This window comes from Dipodomys merriami, unplaced genomic scaffold, assembly GCF_024711535.1.
Source record: "Dipodomys merriami isolate MVZ:Mamm:240054 unplaced genomic scaffold, mDipMer1.0.p SCAF_6, whole genome shotgun sequence".
NCBI classification, from domain to species: Eukaryota; Metazoa; Chordata; class Mammalia; order Rodentia; family Heteromyidae; genus Dipodomys; species Dipodomys merriami.
The window spans coordinates 71,808,421-71,826,852 of record NW_027206179.1 but is presented as its reverse complement, the minus strand read 5'-3'; the positions used below and the strand labels follow the sequence as shown (position 1 = coordinate 71,826,852).

General features: G+C 44.7%; 1 protein-coding gene across 6 annotated transcripts in view; it reads left to right on the top strand.

Annotated features, from left to right (window-relative positions):
• Nucleotides 1–947: 947 nt before the first annotated feature.
• Zmym5 (zinc finger MYM-type containing 5) overlaps nucleotides 948–18,432 on the top strand; it is a 37,278-nt gene continuing 19,793 nt past the window's right edge. For 3 of the 6 annotated variants that reach the window (XM_070003149.1, XM_070003153.1, XM_070003154.1), the window contains exons 1-4: nucleotides 1,421–1,508; nucleotides 2,659–2,725; nucleotides 12,891–13,383; nucleotides 13,597–13,690. In XM_070003149.1, the coding sequence (XP_069859250.1) occupies nucleotides 12,901–13,383; nucleotides 13,597–13,690 (577 nt within the window). In that variant the 5' untranslated portion in view covers nucleotides 1,421–1,508; nucleotides 2,659–2,725; nucleotides 12,891–12,900. Of the gene's footprint in view, nucleotides 1,112–1,353; nucleotides 1,509–2,053; nucleotides 2,073–2,658; nucleotides 2,726–12,890; nucleotides 13,384–13,596; nucleotides 13,691–18,432 lie in introns of those variants that run through there. The other 3 variants (XM_070003151.1, XM_070003150.1, XM_070003152.1) reach the window with 3 other exon arrangements.

The following is an 18,432-nucleotide window of genomic DNA, read 5'->3' as shown; positions in this document are numbered from 1 at the left end:
GTGAGCCACTACGGCCCGACAGATGTGTGGGTCTTTCATATTCTATTTTCACACACGGTGATGTGTGGGTCTTTCATATTCTATTTTCACACATGGTATAGCAATTTGGATTCATCAACGATTCGATTCAACACCTTCAGCTGCGATCTCAGCCAGCACTGCCAGGGCGAGACGCCGAGGCAGCGCTTTCATCTTTCCGTAGCCTGGGAAATAACAGGATCTCTGCCCCGGACTGAGCTGAAGACTTCGGGCCTCCCTCCCCGGGCCTCGGCGCCATTGGCAGCGGGCTGGGCTCCTGGGCGCGGACAGCGGCCCTCAGGGCCTCAGTGGCCGGGCGACGCGCTGCGATGGGGCGGGCGGCCGAGCGCGGCCTCCCTCAGCCGCCGACGACCCGGACGTGGCCGCGGGCGAGGCCGAGAAGGGCCGGCGTCAGGGCGGCGTCCGGGGGGCCCCAGCCTCCCCGGGACGCGAACCCCGCGCCCGGGAGCCCGCGGCTCCTCCATCTTGCTCGGTGTCGGCGGGGAGAGGCGTCGGTCCCCCCCGCCGTCGCGCCGCCCCCCCCGGGGCTCGGCGCCCCGCACGCCGGAAGCGGGGGGCCGTCCTCTGGGTCAGCGCGCAGAGCCCAGGAGAGGCTGCCCGGGGGCGAGCTTCCGGCCCCCCAGGACTGGTTTGAGCGGGCCCCAAGTTCCAGCAGCAGGTCCGACAAAATGGAGGACGGCGTCTCCTCCAGCGGCAGCCTTGGCGGGAGGTGGGGACGGCTAGTTCCCCACGGGGCGAGGCCAGGGCGGGAGCGCCTCCGCGGCCCGCAGGGCGCCCGGGAGCCCATTGTGGCCGCGGCCCCGACCGCCCCTTCGGCCTCGCTGCAGCCCGGGCCCGGCTTCGGCCCTCGCGGGGCGCTGCCAGGACTGGACAGGGAGGACGTTGGGACATCGAGGCCTCGTCTCTCCACGAGCAGAGTCGTTGACCGAGGCCGTGCTCGGCGCCGAGGCCCTAGGCTCTGCCTCAGTCACTCAGGAAGTCCACGCCCAAGAAGCTCCCAACTCCAGGGACAGACGGAGATATTCGCGGCGGTCCACGCCTATAGGGCTCCTGGCCCCAGCAGACCGGGCGGGTAGGGACGGGCTGGGCGGGGGCACGAAGGGGAAAGGACGCGGCGCTTTCGAAGGCCCGCGGTGGTAGTGGGGAGTGAAACCGCAGGGCTGGGGGGTGTGGCCTGCACGTGACGGACAGGCGAGTAGACGATCCTTCAGAGGAGGGGGTTCCTGAAGGAAGGCTGGCCTAGCCAATAGGTGTGCCCGAGGCGTTGCCGCCCGCATCTCCTTCCACCCAATGAGCGTTCGAAGGGCGGGGTTTGTTTGGGCTCGCCCGCACAGCCGCCCCCACAAGTCTTCCACCTCCTTTCAGCCGAGCAAAGCGGGCGCAGTACTGAGCGGAGTTGTGAGTGTAGTGGTAGGGGGGTGGGCCGGGGGGAGGGGAAGTTCGTTCTGCGGAGCCGCAGCCCGAACCGGGTAAGCCTATTCCCGCTGTCTTGTCTTTCCTGAGCAGGCCCGTGGAGAGTGGGGGGTGGCTGGGAATAGCGCAGCGTCGGGAGGAGGAGGAGGCGGGGAGGGTAGCCTCCCGAACCTCGCCCGGATCCGGACTTAGCCCACAGCGAGGCCTACGGTGGCCGCTGCGTGTCGGGGCCAAAGTCAGGTCAGGGGCGCCTTGGAGTGCAGCCTGAGTGCTGCCGGGGCCGTGCGGGCTCGGCCGACGGGACCGGCTGAGGCGGCCTTGGGGTGGGGGTGGGGGGGCCGCAGGGAGGTCGTCGGGTGTTTTCCTTTATCTCCTGAGGGGGACGGGGACAGGCCGAGCGGGTGCTCCCGCTCTGGGAGCTGAGCCGAAGGGCCCCATGTTTCCCGTGTCGATAACTGTGTTCCAGGGCTCCTCCGGGTCCTGCCCTCTTCTTCGAGGCTGGCTGGCTTCTGATATTTAGAACAGGTTCTAATGGCGGATCAGGAGCCATTCACCGACTGCCGAGGGACAAACCTCAGGCCCTGGGCAACTGCTTGCGGCAAATTATGCCCGGCGATGACGTGAGCCGCCCCCACTTACGTGTCCGAGCTCTAGTGGCCGAGATGAAGCTGGGTGGGCAAATGTTGAAGGCAATGTTAATTCCTTGTTGGCTTCGAGGCAGCATTTGCCCTTCCCTTACCGTCCCTGAGAACGGCTTAGACCCTGCTTGGCCAGTTTTGTAATTTGAAAAAACAAATTTGTCTCCCCATTGCAGCTACTATACGAGTGCGTGTGTATGCATACATACATACACATATATATGATTTCTACCCAGTTGAGGGGTAGTGGAAACTAGATTAGCGCAGGCACTTCTCCACTTCCTCAGGAACTGAGTTAGTACTGTGTCCAAATTGTTCATAACAAAATCTTTTTTTCTGTGTGAGACCTGGCTTGGCTTTTCCGCTCAAGACAAGCTCTCTACCACTTGAGCCACACCTTCACTTCTGGCTTTTTGGTGGTTAATTGAAGTCTGACGGATTTGTCTTCCTGGGCTGGCATTGAACCATGAGTCTCAATCTCAGCCTCCTGAATAACTAGGATTACAAGGTGTGAGCCACGAGTACCCTGCTACAAAATCTTTTTTTTTTTTTTCTTCTCTTATTCTAGGGCCAGAAATCACATTCAGACCATTCTATTGAAGCATTGGCAAAAATTAAGAAGGAAAACATCCATTGTGAGTTATACTTTGATTTCTTGTTTAAAACATGCTAGTAGAGTGTTCTCACTGTGACATTTGGTTTCTGTTACCTTACAGGCAAAGAATAACTGCTTGAGTGCTTACATACCCCCAGTCAAACCAGGATAATCCCTAGGAAGGAACTGAGAGTCCATACTGGCACTTAAAATCACTACTATTTCTTCTTTTTTTCCCCTCTCTCCCCCCTCCCTTTCTCTGTCTCTTTTTCTCTCTCTCTCTTTCTTTCTTTCTTTCTTTCTCTCTTTTGTGCCATCCTAGGGCTTTTGAAGTGAAAGCCTGCTCACTGTTTTTGAGTTTGTTTGTTCAAGTTAGTGCCACAATGCCACTTACAGCTTTTTGTTAGTTAATTGGAAATGTCTCACAGACTTTCCTGCCTATACTGTCTTGGAACTTTCTGAGTAGCTAGGATTATGGGCATTAGCCACCAGCACTTGTCTTAAACCACAACTACTTTTTAGAGTTCCAAAATAGCACTGAGTTCAATGGAATCTTATTTTTTGTTGTTTTTTTTATTTCAAACCTCAAAAACGTAATTAAGGGCTGGGAAAGTGACTCAGTGGTAGAGTGCTTGCCCAGCATGCATGAAGCCCTGGGTTTGATTCCTCAGCACAACATACACAGAAAAAGCCGAAAGTTGCATTGTGGCTGAAGTGGTAGAGTGCTAGCCTTGAGCAAAAGAGCCTCAGGATAGTTCCCAGGCTCTCAGGTCAAGCCCCATGACTGGCACCAAAAGAAAAAAAAAATGAGGCCAGGCTTTGGTGGCTCACACCTGTAATCCTAGCTACTAAGGAGGCTGAGACCAGAGGATCATGCTTCAAAGCCAGTCCAGGCAGGAATGTCCATGAAACTCTTAGCTTCAATAAAACACCAGAAATCTAGAAATGGTGCTGTGGTTCAAGTGGTAGAGCACTTGCCTTGAGCTGAAGAGCTGAAGGACAGTGCCCAGGCCCAGAGTTCAAGCCCCATGACTGACCGGGGAGGGGGGGGGGGGAAGATAAGCCTCTCATTGCACCACAGGACTGTTCCTCAACTATTCTGAGCTTAAGATTGAGAACACTGGGGCCACCCCCTTCTAATGAGAATTGTGGGGTGCTCTGTTAATTACAACTATAAGTGAAGTATAGATAGGATGATGGAAAGTAGAGGCTCTTCTGTGACAGGATTCTGGAGAGACTATAAAAAAAAATTCTGGGGCCTTGCTTCAAGTTATTGCCTAGCAAGCAAGCAGTAGGCAGTAGGCCCCTTTTGTACCACAAAAAAGTAGGCAGAGGCTGTTGGCTGATGCCAATGCCTGTAATCCTCACTTCTCAGGTGGATGAGATCTGAGGATCCTGCCAGCTGGACAAGAAAGTCTGTGTGTCTCTTATCTCTAGTGAACTGGAAAAGTGGAAAAAGCTGGAAAAGTGGAGCTGTGGCTCAAGTGGTAGAGTGAAGGGGACAAGGCCTTAGAGTTCAAGCCTAGTACTGTCACAAAACAAAAATGAATAAATATGTAAATGAAAACTACTCAATTATCTGTTTTAATGTTGAGAAAAGAGGTTTCTGTTATTAATTTCCACATCTTATATTTAAGGAAGACTATAATTTATGTACTCTAGCAATTTTCCAGGTAGCAGTAGCTCAAATAGTTATAACAGTATTCCAGTTGACCCCTGGTTTCTGATACTCCACTATGGTTAGTGAATTATTTTTTTCCTTTCTTACTGTAAAGTGTAAACTTACACCGTATTTTCTTTTTTCCCAATACACCCAGAGGGTTCAATTCAGGATCCTGTGAATGCTTACAACTGAAATTCACTTCATCCTTGCATTTATTTTCTTGAACATTTTTTCCAGACATGCTTTTTAAACTAAGGTATTTTATGTGTAGCTTTTTAAATTTTTGTTTTTTTTGGTGTTCTAGTCTCTGGGCTTGAGCTCAGGCCTGCGCTCTACCTCAGCTTCTTTTGCTCAAGGATAGCACTCTACCACTTGGGCCACATGCTACTTCCAGGTTTTTCTGTTTATGTAGTACTGAGGAATGGAATCCAGGGCTTCATGCATGCTAGGAAAGCACTCTACCACTAAGCCACATTCCCAGCCCATGCATTTGTGCGTTTAAAAAAAAAAAAAACTTTTATGCTGGGCACCAGTGGCTCACACCTGTAATCCTGGCTACTCGGGAGGCTGAGAGCTGAGGATGGAGGTTCAAAGCCAGCCTAGAAAGGAAAGTCTGTGAGACTCTTGTCTCCAATTAACCACCAGAAAACCAGAAGTTGCAATGTGGTATAAGCACTAGCCTTGAGCTGAGGAGCTGAGGGTCAGTGCCCAGGCCCAGAGTTTAAGCCCCTTGGCCGACAAAAATAAATAATAAAATTTTTTTTTTTTTTTTTTTTTGGGTCCGGTCGTGGGGCCTTGAACTCTGGGCCTGGGCGCTGTCCCTGAGCTCTTCAGCTCAAGGCTAGCGCTCTACCACTTGAGCGACAGCGCCACTTCCGGCTTTTTCTTTTTGCTTACGTGGTGCTGAGGAATCGAACCCAGGGCCTTGAGCATGCAAGGCAAGCGCTCTACCACTGAGCCACCTTCCCAGCCCCATAATAAAAATTTTTACACACACATGAATGGTAAAATTTATAATGATAGATGACAACAGATATCAATGTGTTCGCAGAGTATTCAAAGAGCTACAAGGATTCTGAATAAATTATAAATATTTGAAAAGATGAAATGAGGCATGGGTTAAGTGACATGTACAATGTCCTGGGTTCAATCCCCAGTACTCAAATATAAAAACAATAAAACAACAAAAATATTTTACCTAGATTTAAATATTATACAATATGTGTATGTATTAGAGCATTAAAAATGTTTTTTTAATGAAGTAAGCAGTGCTACCAGTGCCTATGTTCAACTTTTAAGTAGTCTATTTATAATATTTAGCATTTAATTGAATTAGTATTAAGCGAAAATTTATATTGGAAAAACAAATATTAAGCAGGGATCTGGTACCTCATGCCTGTAATCCTAGCTACTCAGGAGGCTGAGATCTGAGAATCACAGTTCAAATCCAGCCTGGGCAGGAACCTACAGTTGTATGTGTGGGCCAGCACTGGGGTACACTAACAGGGTTTGGGAACTGTCTCTTAGCTTTTTCACTCAGGGCTGGTGCTCTACCACTTGAGCCAAGTTTCATGGACTTTCCTGCCTGGGCTGGCTTTGAACTGCAATCCTGATTCCAGCCTCCCGAGTATAGGTGTAAGCCACTAGTACCTAGCAAACTCAGGTGACTTGATATAGCCAAACACTCAAAGAGTATGGCATAGGTAGATGACTAAATAAGGAGGCTGGAAGAAGCTAAACTCTTGTTTTTCTTCATGCTTTGGTGACAGGCCTTTCCTTACCCTAGCACAAGTTCTCAAATTTTGTTCTTTGGCAAGGACAGAACATAATGGGGGCAGACATGGGGACAGGGAGGAGGGATTATTTTTTATTTTTGAAGGCTTGAACTCAAGAGCTTGACCTCCCACCCTTTTTTTTTAATTTATTTTTTGGCTGGTGATACTTCAGTTTTTCAGTTTCAACTCAGGGCCTTGGTGTCTCTCTTTCTGCTTTTTTGCTCAAAGCTATGATCTGTACTGGAGCCATACTTCCACTTCCAGATTTTTGCTAGTTAAGTAGCGATGAGTCTCTCACTTTGTCTCCCCAGCCTGACTACAAACTGGGATCTTACAATCTCATCATCCTCCTGAGCAGATAGGATTACAGGTCTGAGACATTGGCACCTGGCAATATTTCTCTTTTTTAATAGGTAAAGATATAGAGAGAAATCAGATTAGTAATTGTCTTTTGAGGGTAAGGGGAGGATAGGAATGACTACTAATGGTTATAAATTTCTTTATTGGATGATGAATGCTTTAAATTGTTTGTGGTAATGGTTATATAACTCTGAATATGCTAAAAACTAAGAATTATATATTTTAAGTGGGTGAATTGTATGATGTAAATATATCTCAATAAAGCAAATTTTAATAAAATTAAAAACAAAAAATTTTTAAAAAGCAAATCTTATTTTTTTGTGCCAGTCCTTGAGCACTGTCTGTGAGGCTTTTTTGTTGTTTTTGCTAGTCCTGGAGCTTGAACTTAGGGCCTGAGCATTTTCCCTAAGCTGCTTTTGCTCAAGGCTAACACTCTACCATTTGAAGCCACAGTGCCACTTCCAGTTTTTTGGTGGTGATTTGGAGACAGTAGTCTTACAGACTTTGCTGCCAGGCTAGTTTTGAGCTGCAGTTCTCAGATCTTAGCTTCCAGAGTAGCTAGAATTACAGGCATGAGCCACCAGCACCCAGCTTCTGAGGCTTCTTTTGCTCAAGGCTAGTGGTCTACCATTTGAGCCGTAGCTCCACTTTCTGTCTTTTTAGTTGTTTTTCTTAATTTTTATTATTATTAATATAAAGGTGAAGTACAGAGAGATTACAGTTACATAAGTCAATATGTTTTAGACAATGTCACCTCTTCCCTGGCTCTCTCCCAGTTTTTCCCTCCTGTTACCACCTATAGTTCATTTTCAACAGTGTCTAGTTTTAGTAGTTTTTGATTGGAGATAAAAGAGTCTCAAATCCAAGCTGGCTTAGAACTGTAATCCTTAGATCTCAGCTTCCTGTGTAGCTAGAAGTAGGGATGTGAGCCACCAACACCCTGCCAAATTTTTGTTTTGTTGTGATAGAATGTGATCTAGGCTGGCTTGAAGTTGAGATCCTCATATGTCAGCCTCCTACATAGTTATGCAGTCATAATCCAATGGCACTGTACTTAGTTCTTGTGTGTGTTGCTGAGGATATAAGAATCTTACCATGGCCGGGCACTGGTGACTCACAACTGTAATCCTAGCTACTCAGGAGGCTGAGATCTGAGGATCACGGTTCAAAGCCAGCCCGGGCAGGAGAGACCGTGAGACTCCTATCTCCAATAAACCACCAGAAAACCGGAAGTGGCTCTGTAGCTCAAGTGGTAGAGCGCTCACCTTGAGCTGAATTGCTGAGGGACAGCGCCCAGGCCCAGAGTTCAAGCCGCACGACCAACCAAAAAAAAAAAAAAAAAAAAGAATCTTACCATGTTTAGCAATCTTACTGCTGACCTATACATCAACTTTACATTCCAGACTGTTTTGGGGTAGGTACTCAAGTACCGAACTCAAGGCCTGGGGCTTAATTGCCTCTAACCCTTTTATTCTTCATTATTTTCAGGTAGGTTCCTGCCTGGGCTTGCCTGCATTGTGATCCTACTTGTTCTTTTCCTTGTCAGTAGGAATTGTGCTCAATGAGAATTGTGCTCAGTGAGTGTCCTTCCCTATAGCTAGGATAAAAGGTGTGCATAAAAAGGTGTGCATCATTGTACCCACTCTTTAAATGTAGTCACATAAACTTTTATGTCCAGGCTCATCTCTTTTGCCCAAGGAGCTAGGATTATAATTGAACCATCTGCCTGACTCCTAACCCTTGTTACTTACCTTTGAAATAGCCTTATTAGAATATTTTTTAATTTTTTTTGGGTTCAGTCATGGGGCCTGAACTCTGGGCCTGGGCGCTGTCCCTCAGCTGTTCAGCTCAAGGCTAGTGCTCTACCACTTGAGCCACAGCGCCATTTGCGGCTTTTTCTTTTTGATTATGTGGTGCTGAGGAATCGAACCCAGGGCCTCATGCATGCAGAGCATGCGCTCTACCACTGAGCCACCTTCCCAGCCCCTAGAATATTTTAATTTGCTCACGTTAACAAAAGATAAATGAGCCAGTGCAGGTGGCTCACGCCTGTTATCCTAGCTACTCAGGAGGCTGAGATCTGAGGATCACAGTTCAAAGTCAGCCCAGGCAGGAAAGTCTGTGAGACTCTTATCTCCAATTAACCAACAGAAAACTAGAGGTGATGCTGTAGCTCAAGTGGTAGAGCATTTTCCCTGAGCTGAAGGGCTAAGGGACAGTGCCCAGACCCAGAGTTCAAGCCCCATGACTGCAAAAAAAAAAAAAAAAAAAAAAAAGATAAATGATTTGTATACATTGTACACATTACTCCCATATATTCAGTGGCTATGAGATAGCTTCTAGAGTTAGATTTCTTTGATACTTGAGTCCTGACTTACCCTTTCCAATATTGGACACTTGGGCAGGTTACTTTTATCTTCTAGTTTTAGTTTCTTTGTCAGTAAAGTAGAAACAGTAGTAGTAAAGCTTACTTATGTAAGCAGGTAATAGTTATAAGTATTTCATGGCATAGCACATATTAAGAATAAAAGTTACGGGGGCTGGGAAGTTGGCTCAGTGTAGAGCACTTGCCTTGCATGCTCGAGGCCCTGGGTTCGATTCCTCAGCACCACATAAGAAAAAAAGCTGGAAGTGGCGCTGTGGCTCAAGTGGTAGAGTGCTAGCCTTGAGCTGAAGAGCTGAGGGATAGCACCCAGGCCCAGAGTTCAGGCCCCACGACCGGACCCAAAAAAAAAAAATAAGAATAAGAATAAAAGTTACGGGCTGGGAAGGTGGCTCAGTGGTAGAGTGCTTGCCTTGCATGCATGAGGCCCTGGGTTCGATTCCTCAGCACCACATAAGCAGAAAAAGCCAGAAGTGGCGCTGTGGCTCAAGTGGTAGAGTGTTAGCCTTGAGCTGAAGAGCTGAGGGACAGTGCCCAGGCCCAGAGCTCAGGCCCCATGACTGGCAAAAACAACAACAACAACAAAAAAAAAGAATAAAAGTTACAGCTGGGCACTGATGGCTCATACCTATAATCCTAGCTACTGTAGGAGGCTGAGATCAAGTATCTCAAAGCCAACCTGAAACAGAAAAGTCTGAGAGATTCATAGCTCCAGTTAGACAACAAAAGGCTGAAAATGGAGGTGTGGCTCAGGTGGTCGAGTGCTAGCTTTGAACAAAAAAATAAGGAAAAACATAATGCCCTTCATTCAAGTCTCAAAACCCAAATTAAAACAATGAATGTTGCTGGACATGTTGATACACACTTGTAATACCATCATTAGAGGGGTTCAGTCAAGGACAGCTTGGGTTGTATAGGGAGACTATCTCAAAAAAAAAAAAAAGCAAAAAATAGGTACTTGGGAGATTCAGCTTGGTAGGATCACAATTCAAGGCCAGCTTGGATGGAAATGGACCCAAAACCCCTTCTCTTCAAAGAAGGGGAAGTGATGGTAAACACCTAGCCACTAGGGAAAGCTTAAATAGGAAGCAAAAAGAAACAAAGCACCTCCACTCAATTTGTTGTATCATTTGTAAATGACTCCATGTTCTTGACCACATATATGGTATATATATGTGCACATCTGAGGGAAGCTAGGAGGAGGGCACAGAATCAGAGGGAAATGGGAAAATATACAACAGAGGGGCCTGTCGGCTGCATTGGACATTGATGAAAACAAACTAAGCAGCAACTCAAGGGCAGCAATGGGAGGGAGGGAATGACAGGGAAAGAGGGAACAGCTTACACAAAGCAACAGGAAAAAAATGTACATAGCACCCGACGTAGAAGAAACAGTTATATTGTCAAAGCTCATAGAATTCACAAACATTATAGACCATGATAATAATTTGCCTTGTGAAGGCTAAAATGTGTTTATGACTTTGAAGTATCACTATCTCACAATACTGTGAAATTTATGTAATTACTTTATCTCAATTTAAAAAATCATTAAAAAAATAAGAAGCAAAAATACTTAGCACTAAAAAGGGCTGATGGCAAAAGTACCTGCCTGGCAAGCCATAAGGTCCCTGAGTTGAAACTTTGATAAAAATAAAAGGCTGGGAAGATGGCTCAGTGGTAGAGTGCTTGCCTTGCATGCATGAGACCCTGGTTTTGATTCCTTAGTACCACATAAGCAGAAAAGGCTGGAAGTGGGTGCTGTGGCTCAAGTGGTAGAAAGCTAACCTTGAGCTGAACAGCTGAGGGACAGTGCCCAGGCCCAGAATTCAGGCCCCACGACTAACAAAAAAATAAATAAATAAATAAAAATAAAACTTACTGTATTGAGGGCTGGGAAGGTGGCTCAGTGGGAGAGCACTTGCCTTGCATTCTCGAGCCCCTGGGCTCGATTCCTGAGCACCACATAAAAAAAAAGCCGGAAGTGGCACTGTGGCTCAAGTGGTAGAGTGCTAGCCTTGAGCTGAAGAGCTGAGGGTCAGCGCCCAGGCCTGAGTTCAGGCCCCACGACCGGACCCCAAAAGAAGAAAAAAAGAAAACTTACTGTGTTGAGATAGTAATAATGACATCATTGCACAGCAAGTAAATATTTACATAGCTAATGGGGAAAAAAAATGCCAGTCCCCTCCCTCCCCTACTTACTTTTTTTTTTTTTTTTTTTTTTTTGGGGTCCTGTCCATCTTGGGGCTTGAACTCTGGGCCTGACCTCTGTCTGTGAGCTCTTCTGCTCAAGGCTAGTGCACTACCACTTTGAGCCACTGCACCACTCCCGGTTTTCTGGTGGTTAGTTGGAGGTAAGAGTCTCATGAACTTTCATGCCCAGGCTGGCTTTGAACCTTGATCCCCAGGTCTCAGCCTTCTGAGTAGCTAGGATTACAGGCATGAGCCACCAGTGCCTGGCCCTCCTCTACTTTTTTAAACGTGAGGTTTATTATGGAATTTTAGCCATTTCCTTGAAAGTTTAGATAAGAAACCAGGCCGATGCCAGTGGCTCACGCCTGTAATCCTAGCTCCTCAGGAGGCTGAGAGCTAAGGATCATGGTTCAAAGTCAGCCTGGGCATAAATTCCCTGAGATTCCTATCTCCAATTAAGTATCAGAAAACCAGAAGTGGCACTGTAGTTCAAGTGGTAGAGTGAGTGCTAACCTTGAGCCGAAGAGCTGAGTGACAGTGTCCAGGCCCAGAGTTCAAACCCCATAACTGAAAAAAAGAAAAAGGGGGGTGGGGGCTGGGAAGGTGGTTCAGTGGTAGAGTGCTTGCCTTCCCTACATGAAGCCCTGGGTTCGATTCCTCAGCACCACATAAGCAGAAAAAGGCGGAAGTGTCGTGAAGAGCTGAGGGACAGCACACAGGCCCAGAGTTCAAGCCCCACGATGAGAAGGAAAAACAAAAGGGGGGGGGGAGTGGGAATATGGCTCAAGTGGTAGTGTAAGTGAAAAGGAAGAGAGAGAGAGCTCAAGGCTTTGATTTTAAGCCCCAGTACTGTCAAGAAAGAAGGGAAAGGGATTTTTTAAACACAGTAGAAGGGTTTGCACTCAGGGCTTTAAGTTCACTCAGTTTGTTTGCTCAGCTTGTGCTCTACTACTTGTGCCAAGCCTGCAGACCTGCCCTTTTTCTGTACAGTTCTAGAGCTTGAACTCAGGGCCTGGGCACTCTCTCAGGGCATTTTTGCTCAAGTCTAGCTCTCTACCACTTGAGCCACAGGTCCACTTACATCTTTTGTGCAGGTTAAGTGGAGAGAAGAATCTCATGGACAAACCCAGCACAGTGGTTCACACCTGAAATCCTACCTACTCAGGAGGCTGAGATCTAAGGATCAAGGTTCAAAAGTAGCTTGGGCAGGAAAATTTCTTGAGATTCTTCAATTAATCACCAAAAAATATTTGGAAGTGAAGCTGTGGCTCAAGAAGTAGAATGCTAAGCCTTTCAGGGCCAGTGCCCAGGTCCTGAGTTCAAGCCACAGGACTGTCATGCATGCACACACATGCATGCCTGCACATACACACAAAAAATGTAGACTTTCCTGCCTGGGCTGGCTCTGAACCTTGATCCTCAGATCTCAGACTCTCAAGTAGCTAGGGTTACAAGCATGAGCTGCTGCACCTAGCTTAGATCTGCTTTTTGATAGTTATCTTTGTTTTCTTTATTAGCTTTAAGTAGTTGTACAAAGGAGTTTTAATTCAGCATGTCAATTTATGAGTAAAGTGTGTTTTGATCAATGTCATCTCTTCCATCATTCTCCCCTACCTGTCCCCAACCCTACCTTATGGTTATTTTGAAAATAGAGTCTCAGGGATTTGAACCTTAATACTCCAGATCTTTGTCTCCTAATGGCTAGGCTTACTGGCATGAGCCACCAGTACCTGGCTACAAACTACCAAAGATTTGAAAATTTTACGAATGCTGTTTCAATGCAGTAAAATGAAAAAAAAAAAGTGTAATAAAACTTTTTTCTATTCTCTTACAGATTCTTTGGCATGGATAAGCATTCAGTGGGAGGATTAGAATTGACTGATCAGTCTGCTGATGTATTAGAGAATACAGCCATGGCAGCTGGTATCATGGACATAAGAAATTCATTTGGTCATCCAACTAGTCCTTTAGTCAATAGATCTATAAACACTTCAGTGGACGATGATGATGATGTTGTTTTTATTGAATCTATACACCCTCCTTCAATTTCTGCTCCAGGAATAGCCGATCAAAGAAACTTTTTGTTGGCATCATCAAAACATGAAAAGCCACAAGGAAATTATACTATAATTTTGCCTTCCTCAAGAGATTTACCTCCTCAGAAGGGAAATATATGTGACACAATTGTTATTGATGATGAAGAGGACATAGAAACAGATGAGGGGCAGGAGAAAAATTGTTCCACTTTTACTGAATGGGGACTTCCAGGAACTAAAACTAGTATCAAAGATTTGGATTTCTCCACTTCCAGTCTTTCAAGAAGTAAGGTAAATGCAGAAATGGGTAATAGTGTTTTCACTTCAGAATTGACTCTGAAATACATATTATTAATGGTACAACCTTAGAAACAGGTGTAAGCCCATATGATTACACACATGACATCACTATAGAATACCAACTTGGGAGATATCGCTAAAGGACTTCAGTCAAGTAATTTTGGTGTTAATATACAAACATACACCCCATCTTTAACTTCACAGACCAAGACTGGAGTAAGACCTTTTAATCCTGGTAGAATGAATATCGCAGGAGATGTGTTTCAGAATGGAAGATTTACAACTCATCATAATCCTGGTAAGCAGTAAATGATTTTATTTCACTTCTACTTTAAGCAAATTTATAGCTCTTCTTTTTAGTATTCAGATCTATTTACTTTTTTGTGTGTGTCCTGGTACTGGGCTTGAACTCAGTGCCTGGCTCTGTCCCTTAATTTTTGTGCTGAAGGCTAGTGCTATACCACAGTTTACCACAGTTTCACGTGCAGCTTTTTGCTGGTTAATTGGAGATAGAGTCTCATGGACTTTCTTGCCTAAGTTGGCTCTGAACCTTGATCTTAGTCTCTGAGTACCTAGGATTATGCATGAGCTACCACTGCCAGCTTATTTACATTTTTTTTGGCCAGTCTTGGGGCTTGAACATAGGGCCTGGGCTCTGTCTTTGAGTTTTTGCTCAAGGCTAGCACTACCCACTTGAGCCATAGCGCTACTTCCAGATTTTTTTGTTTATGTGGTACTGAGGAATTGAACCCAGGACTTCATGCATGCGAGGCAAGCACTCTCCCATTAAGATACATTACAGCCCTTATTACATTATTAATGAATTAATTTGTAGGGCCTTCAATTAAGACAGGATATTTAATATACCTGAACAGTATATTTGGTCTGAAGTTTGAGTAAGTTTACTTATCTAATATGGTTTATATTAAGTATTTTAATTGAAGATTTTTATAAGTACTATGATTATTCTTTCTTATTTTAATATAAAAGTGGTAGGACTGAGGGCATAGTATCTCTATGATAGAGCACACGCTTAGCATACCTAAGGCCCTTGGTCCAGTCCTTCTAGTAAACAAATAAGTTAGAATAGTGTCACAAATTATAAACTGAAAACATAAAGTAATATTATAGTTGGATTTTAATATTGTAAGTTTGGAATTTGACTTTTTTTATTTTTACTTTTTTGTGTGTGTTGTGGTGGTGGTGGTGGTGATACAGATGGTGCAGGTGGTACAGGTGTTACAGGTGGTGCGGGTCCTAGGGCTTGAACTGGGTACTGTCCCTGAGCTTTTGTACTCAACTTATCACTCTACCACTTGAGCCACAGCTCTGCTTCTGGCTCTTTTGATGCTTAATTGGAGATGAAAGTTCATAGATTTCCCTACCCTGGCTGGCTTTGAACCATGATCCTCTTAGATCTCAGTCTCCTGAGTATTATCAGATTACAAGTGTGAGCCACTGATACCTGGCTTTACTTTGTGTGTGTGTTGGAGGTGGTAGGGATGAATCCTGGGGTTTAAACTTAGGACCTTGGTGCTGTCCCTGAGCTTTTGTACTCAAGTCTTACATTCTACCCACAGCTCTACTTGGGATTTTTTTTTATTTTTGGTAGTTTATGGGAGATAAGAGTCTCACAGACTTTCCTGCCCAGAGTAGCCTTGAACTATGATTTCAGCCTTCTGAGTAGCTGGGATCATAGGTGACAGCCACCAGTACTTGGCTCATTTTTGCTTTTGTAGTGTTTACTTTGGGGGAACTGTCAGATTTTAGGTGTTTTAATTGTTGTGTTTTTTGTTTTTTCTTTTTGTCAGTCGTGAGGCTTGAACTCTGGTTCTGGGCACAGTCCCTCAGCTCTTCAGCTCAAGGCTAGCGCTCTACCACTTGAGCCACAGCGCCATTTCTGGCTTTTTCTGCTTGTATGGTGCTGAGGAATCGAACCCAGGGCTTCATGCATGCGAGGCAAGGACTCTACCTCTGAGCCACTTTCCCAGCCCCTTTGTTTTTGTTTTGTTTTGTTTTGTTTTGAACTGAGGTACACTATAGCACTTAAGCGTCACTCCCACCCACCCCCTCCCCCCTAGCTCTGTTATACTTTGGTTGTCTTTCAGATATGGTCTTGGGTTTTTACCTTGGACTACTATCTTCCTACTTGTATCACTGTGCTCAACTTACTTGTTATTATGGTGTTCTTAGTAACTTTTTGCCTTGGTGAAATCCTTTTGATCTTCATTCCAAGTAGCTGGCCTTAACAGCTGTGATCCTCTGGGTCTAGATCTAGTTTAAATTGCTTGATTTTAAAAGTTGAGTTTTTTTGGTTTTAAGTCAGAACTATACTGAAAAAAAAAATTATTTTTGGCCAGTCCTGGAGCTTGAACTCAGGGCCAAAGCACTGTCCCTGAACATGTTATTTTCTGAAGGCTAGCACTCTTACCACATGAGCCATAGCACCACTTCTGACTTTTTTTTTTTTTAACGTAGTACTGAGGAATCAAATCCAGGGCTTCATGCATGCTAGACAAGCAGTTTACTACTAAGCCACATTCCCAGCCCAATACTGAATTTGTTTAATGTGATAGTCTTGTTCTGATCAAATTGAAACAAAAAGTCAAGTCGGATGCTGATGGTTCATTTCTAATCCTAGCTACTCAGGAGGCTGAAATCTGAGGTTCTAGGTTGTAAGCTAGGTGGGGTAGAAAAGTCCAAGTGACTATTTATTGCCAATTAACCAGGCAAAAGTTGGAAGAGGTCTGGCTCAGGTGGTAGAGAACCAGCCTTGGGGGGGGGGGGGAAGCTAAGGAACAGTGTCCTGGCCCTGATTTCAAGCCCTAATACCAACACCCACACACCTACACTCGCATGTTTTGGATTGAATAAGAACAATTCCTAGCTGGGATGTGGTGAGACACATTTATAATTTCAGCACTAGAAGCGGGGGAAGCAATTGAATTATGAGTTTGAGACCAGCCTGGGCTACATAGTGAGACTATCTTAAAATTTTAAAAGATAGTCATCAGTTCATCTACCACTTGAACCATACCTCTATAGCCACACCTCTACTTGAGGCTTTTTGGTGGTTTCTTGGAGATTACAGTTGGATGGACTTTCCTGCCCAGACTGGCTTTGAACCTTGATCCTCAGATCTTAGTCTCCTCAGTAACTAGGATTATAGGCATGAGACACTGGTGCCTACCTCCTATAAAACTTGCCATTCAGTAAAATACATAAATTTTCACCTTTTTATGATTTAGTGTCATTATGAATTGATTATTTGAAAAATTATGATTTACTGAGAGAGAAACAGATTTTGTAAATGCCACCACTTTAGGAAGCTATCAAAGTCACAGTGATAGACACAAATTTCCAGAAATTCTCATTTTCATTTTTAAAATTTAAAATTTTATACTGATAAATAATGTCAAGTTTTTCATGTTACAGCTTTTTTTTTTTTTTTTGTGGGTCATAAGGCCTGAACTCTGGGCCTAGGCACGGTCCCTTAGCTCCTAGGGCTTAAATTTAGTTATCAGCACTGTCCCTTAACTTTTTTGTTGTTGTTTTACCACTTGAGCTCCACACCTGGTTTTCTGGGGGTTAGTTGGACATTAATTTTATTAAATGAATGTATCCTAGTAACCTAAGTTTAATCATTCTTTCAACGAAAGTAATATTTCCTGGTATGTGTGTGTACGTGTGTGTGTACATGTAGAGGGGCTTAACATGAGCCACAGCTCTGCTTTTGACTTTGGTGGTTACTTGAAGATAAAAGTCTTTCAGATTTGTCTGTCTGGACTGGCTTTGAATCAGGATCCTTAGATCTCAGCCTCCCAAGTACCTACGATTATAGGCATGAACCTTGCACTCAGCTTCTGCTGTTCCTTAAGATAACCAATCTTCTGGTGTTAGGATATCAGAATTGGTGGCTTGGCTTTAATGGTGGAATGCCAGCCCTGAGCAAAAATGCTGAGTGTGAGTACAGGACCTGGAATTCAAGCCTCAGTACTGGCAGAAAAGAAAAAAATTAGTATGTCATAAAAGGCTAAAAGTTAGTAAAATTAATAATTTTTACTACTTTGGGCTAAGGTATGTAGTTCTTTGTTAGAGCACTTTCCTACCATTATGAAGTTCACTCTCCAGTAAAAATGAAGGAAAAAGTTGGGTGTTGATAGCTTACACCTGTTATCTTAGCTACTCAGGTGGCTATTAATAAATGTGATTCAGAGATTGTAGTTTGAAGCCATCCTGGATTGAAAAGTATATAATACTCCCATCTTCAATTAACCAGCAAAGGCCTGAGCTAGTGGCATGGATTCTTGTTTGCTGAGCAAATTCAAGGCCCTATGTTGAAACCCTATTACTGACAAAAAAAAAAAAAAAAGACCATAAGGTGTTCCTCAGCACATGAAAATTGCCTTTGTTCTTGGTTCTTCAGAGGAACAATCTGATATATCCTTAGAATTTTCTGAGTACTAGAAATGTCTTTGCTGTTTTTTTTTTTTTTTTTTTTTGGGGGGGGGTCCGGTTGTGGGGCCTGAATTCTGGGCCTGGGCACTGCCCCTCAGCTCTTCAGCTCAAGGCTAGCACTCTACCACTTGAGCTACAACGCCACTTCCAGCTTTTTTTTCTGCTTATGTGGTGCTGAGGAATCGAACCCACGGCCTCAAGCATGCAAGGCAAGCGCTCTACCACTGAGCTACCTTCCCAGCCCCATGTCTTTGCTATTTTTTAGACCCTTGGACATATTTGATGATGAGCTGTGATTAAAGAGGTTGTAGCTCAAATTTATGGGGAGAGAATTGGCATGATTGAATTTAGTCATGTGGTCATTGATATCATCAGTTATGCCTATGAAATGGAATCCTGGAAATCTCTAGACATAAGAGCTCAGTGTATCCTCTTAGTTGTTGAACATATCAGTATGCCAAGAGGATGATGCTTGGAATCCTCTTAAGACCTTGCCCATCTCTTCATTTGGCAGTTCTTGGTTTATAACTTTTGCAATCAGTCTGTAATATAGAGCTTTCTTAGTTATGCAAGTCTTCTAGC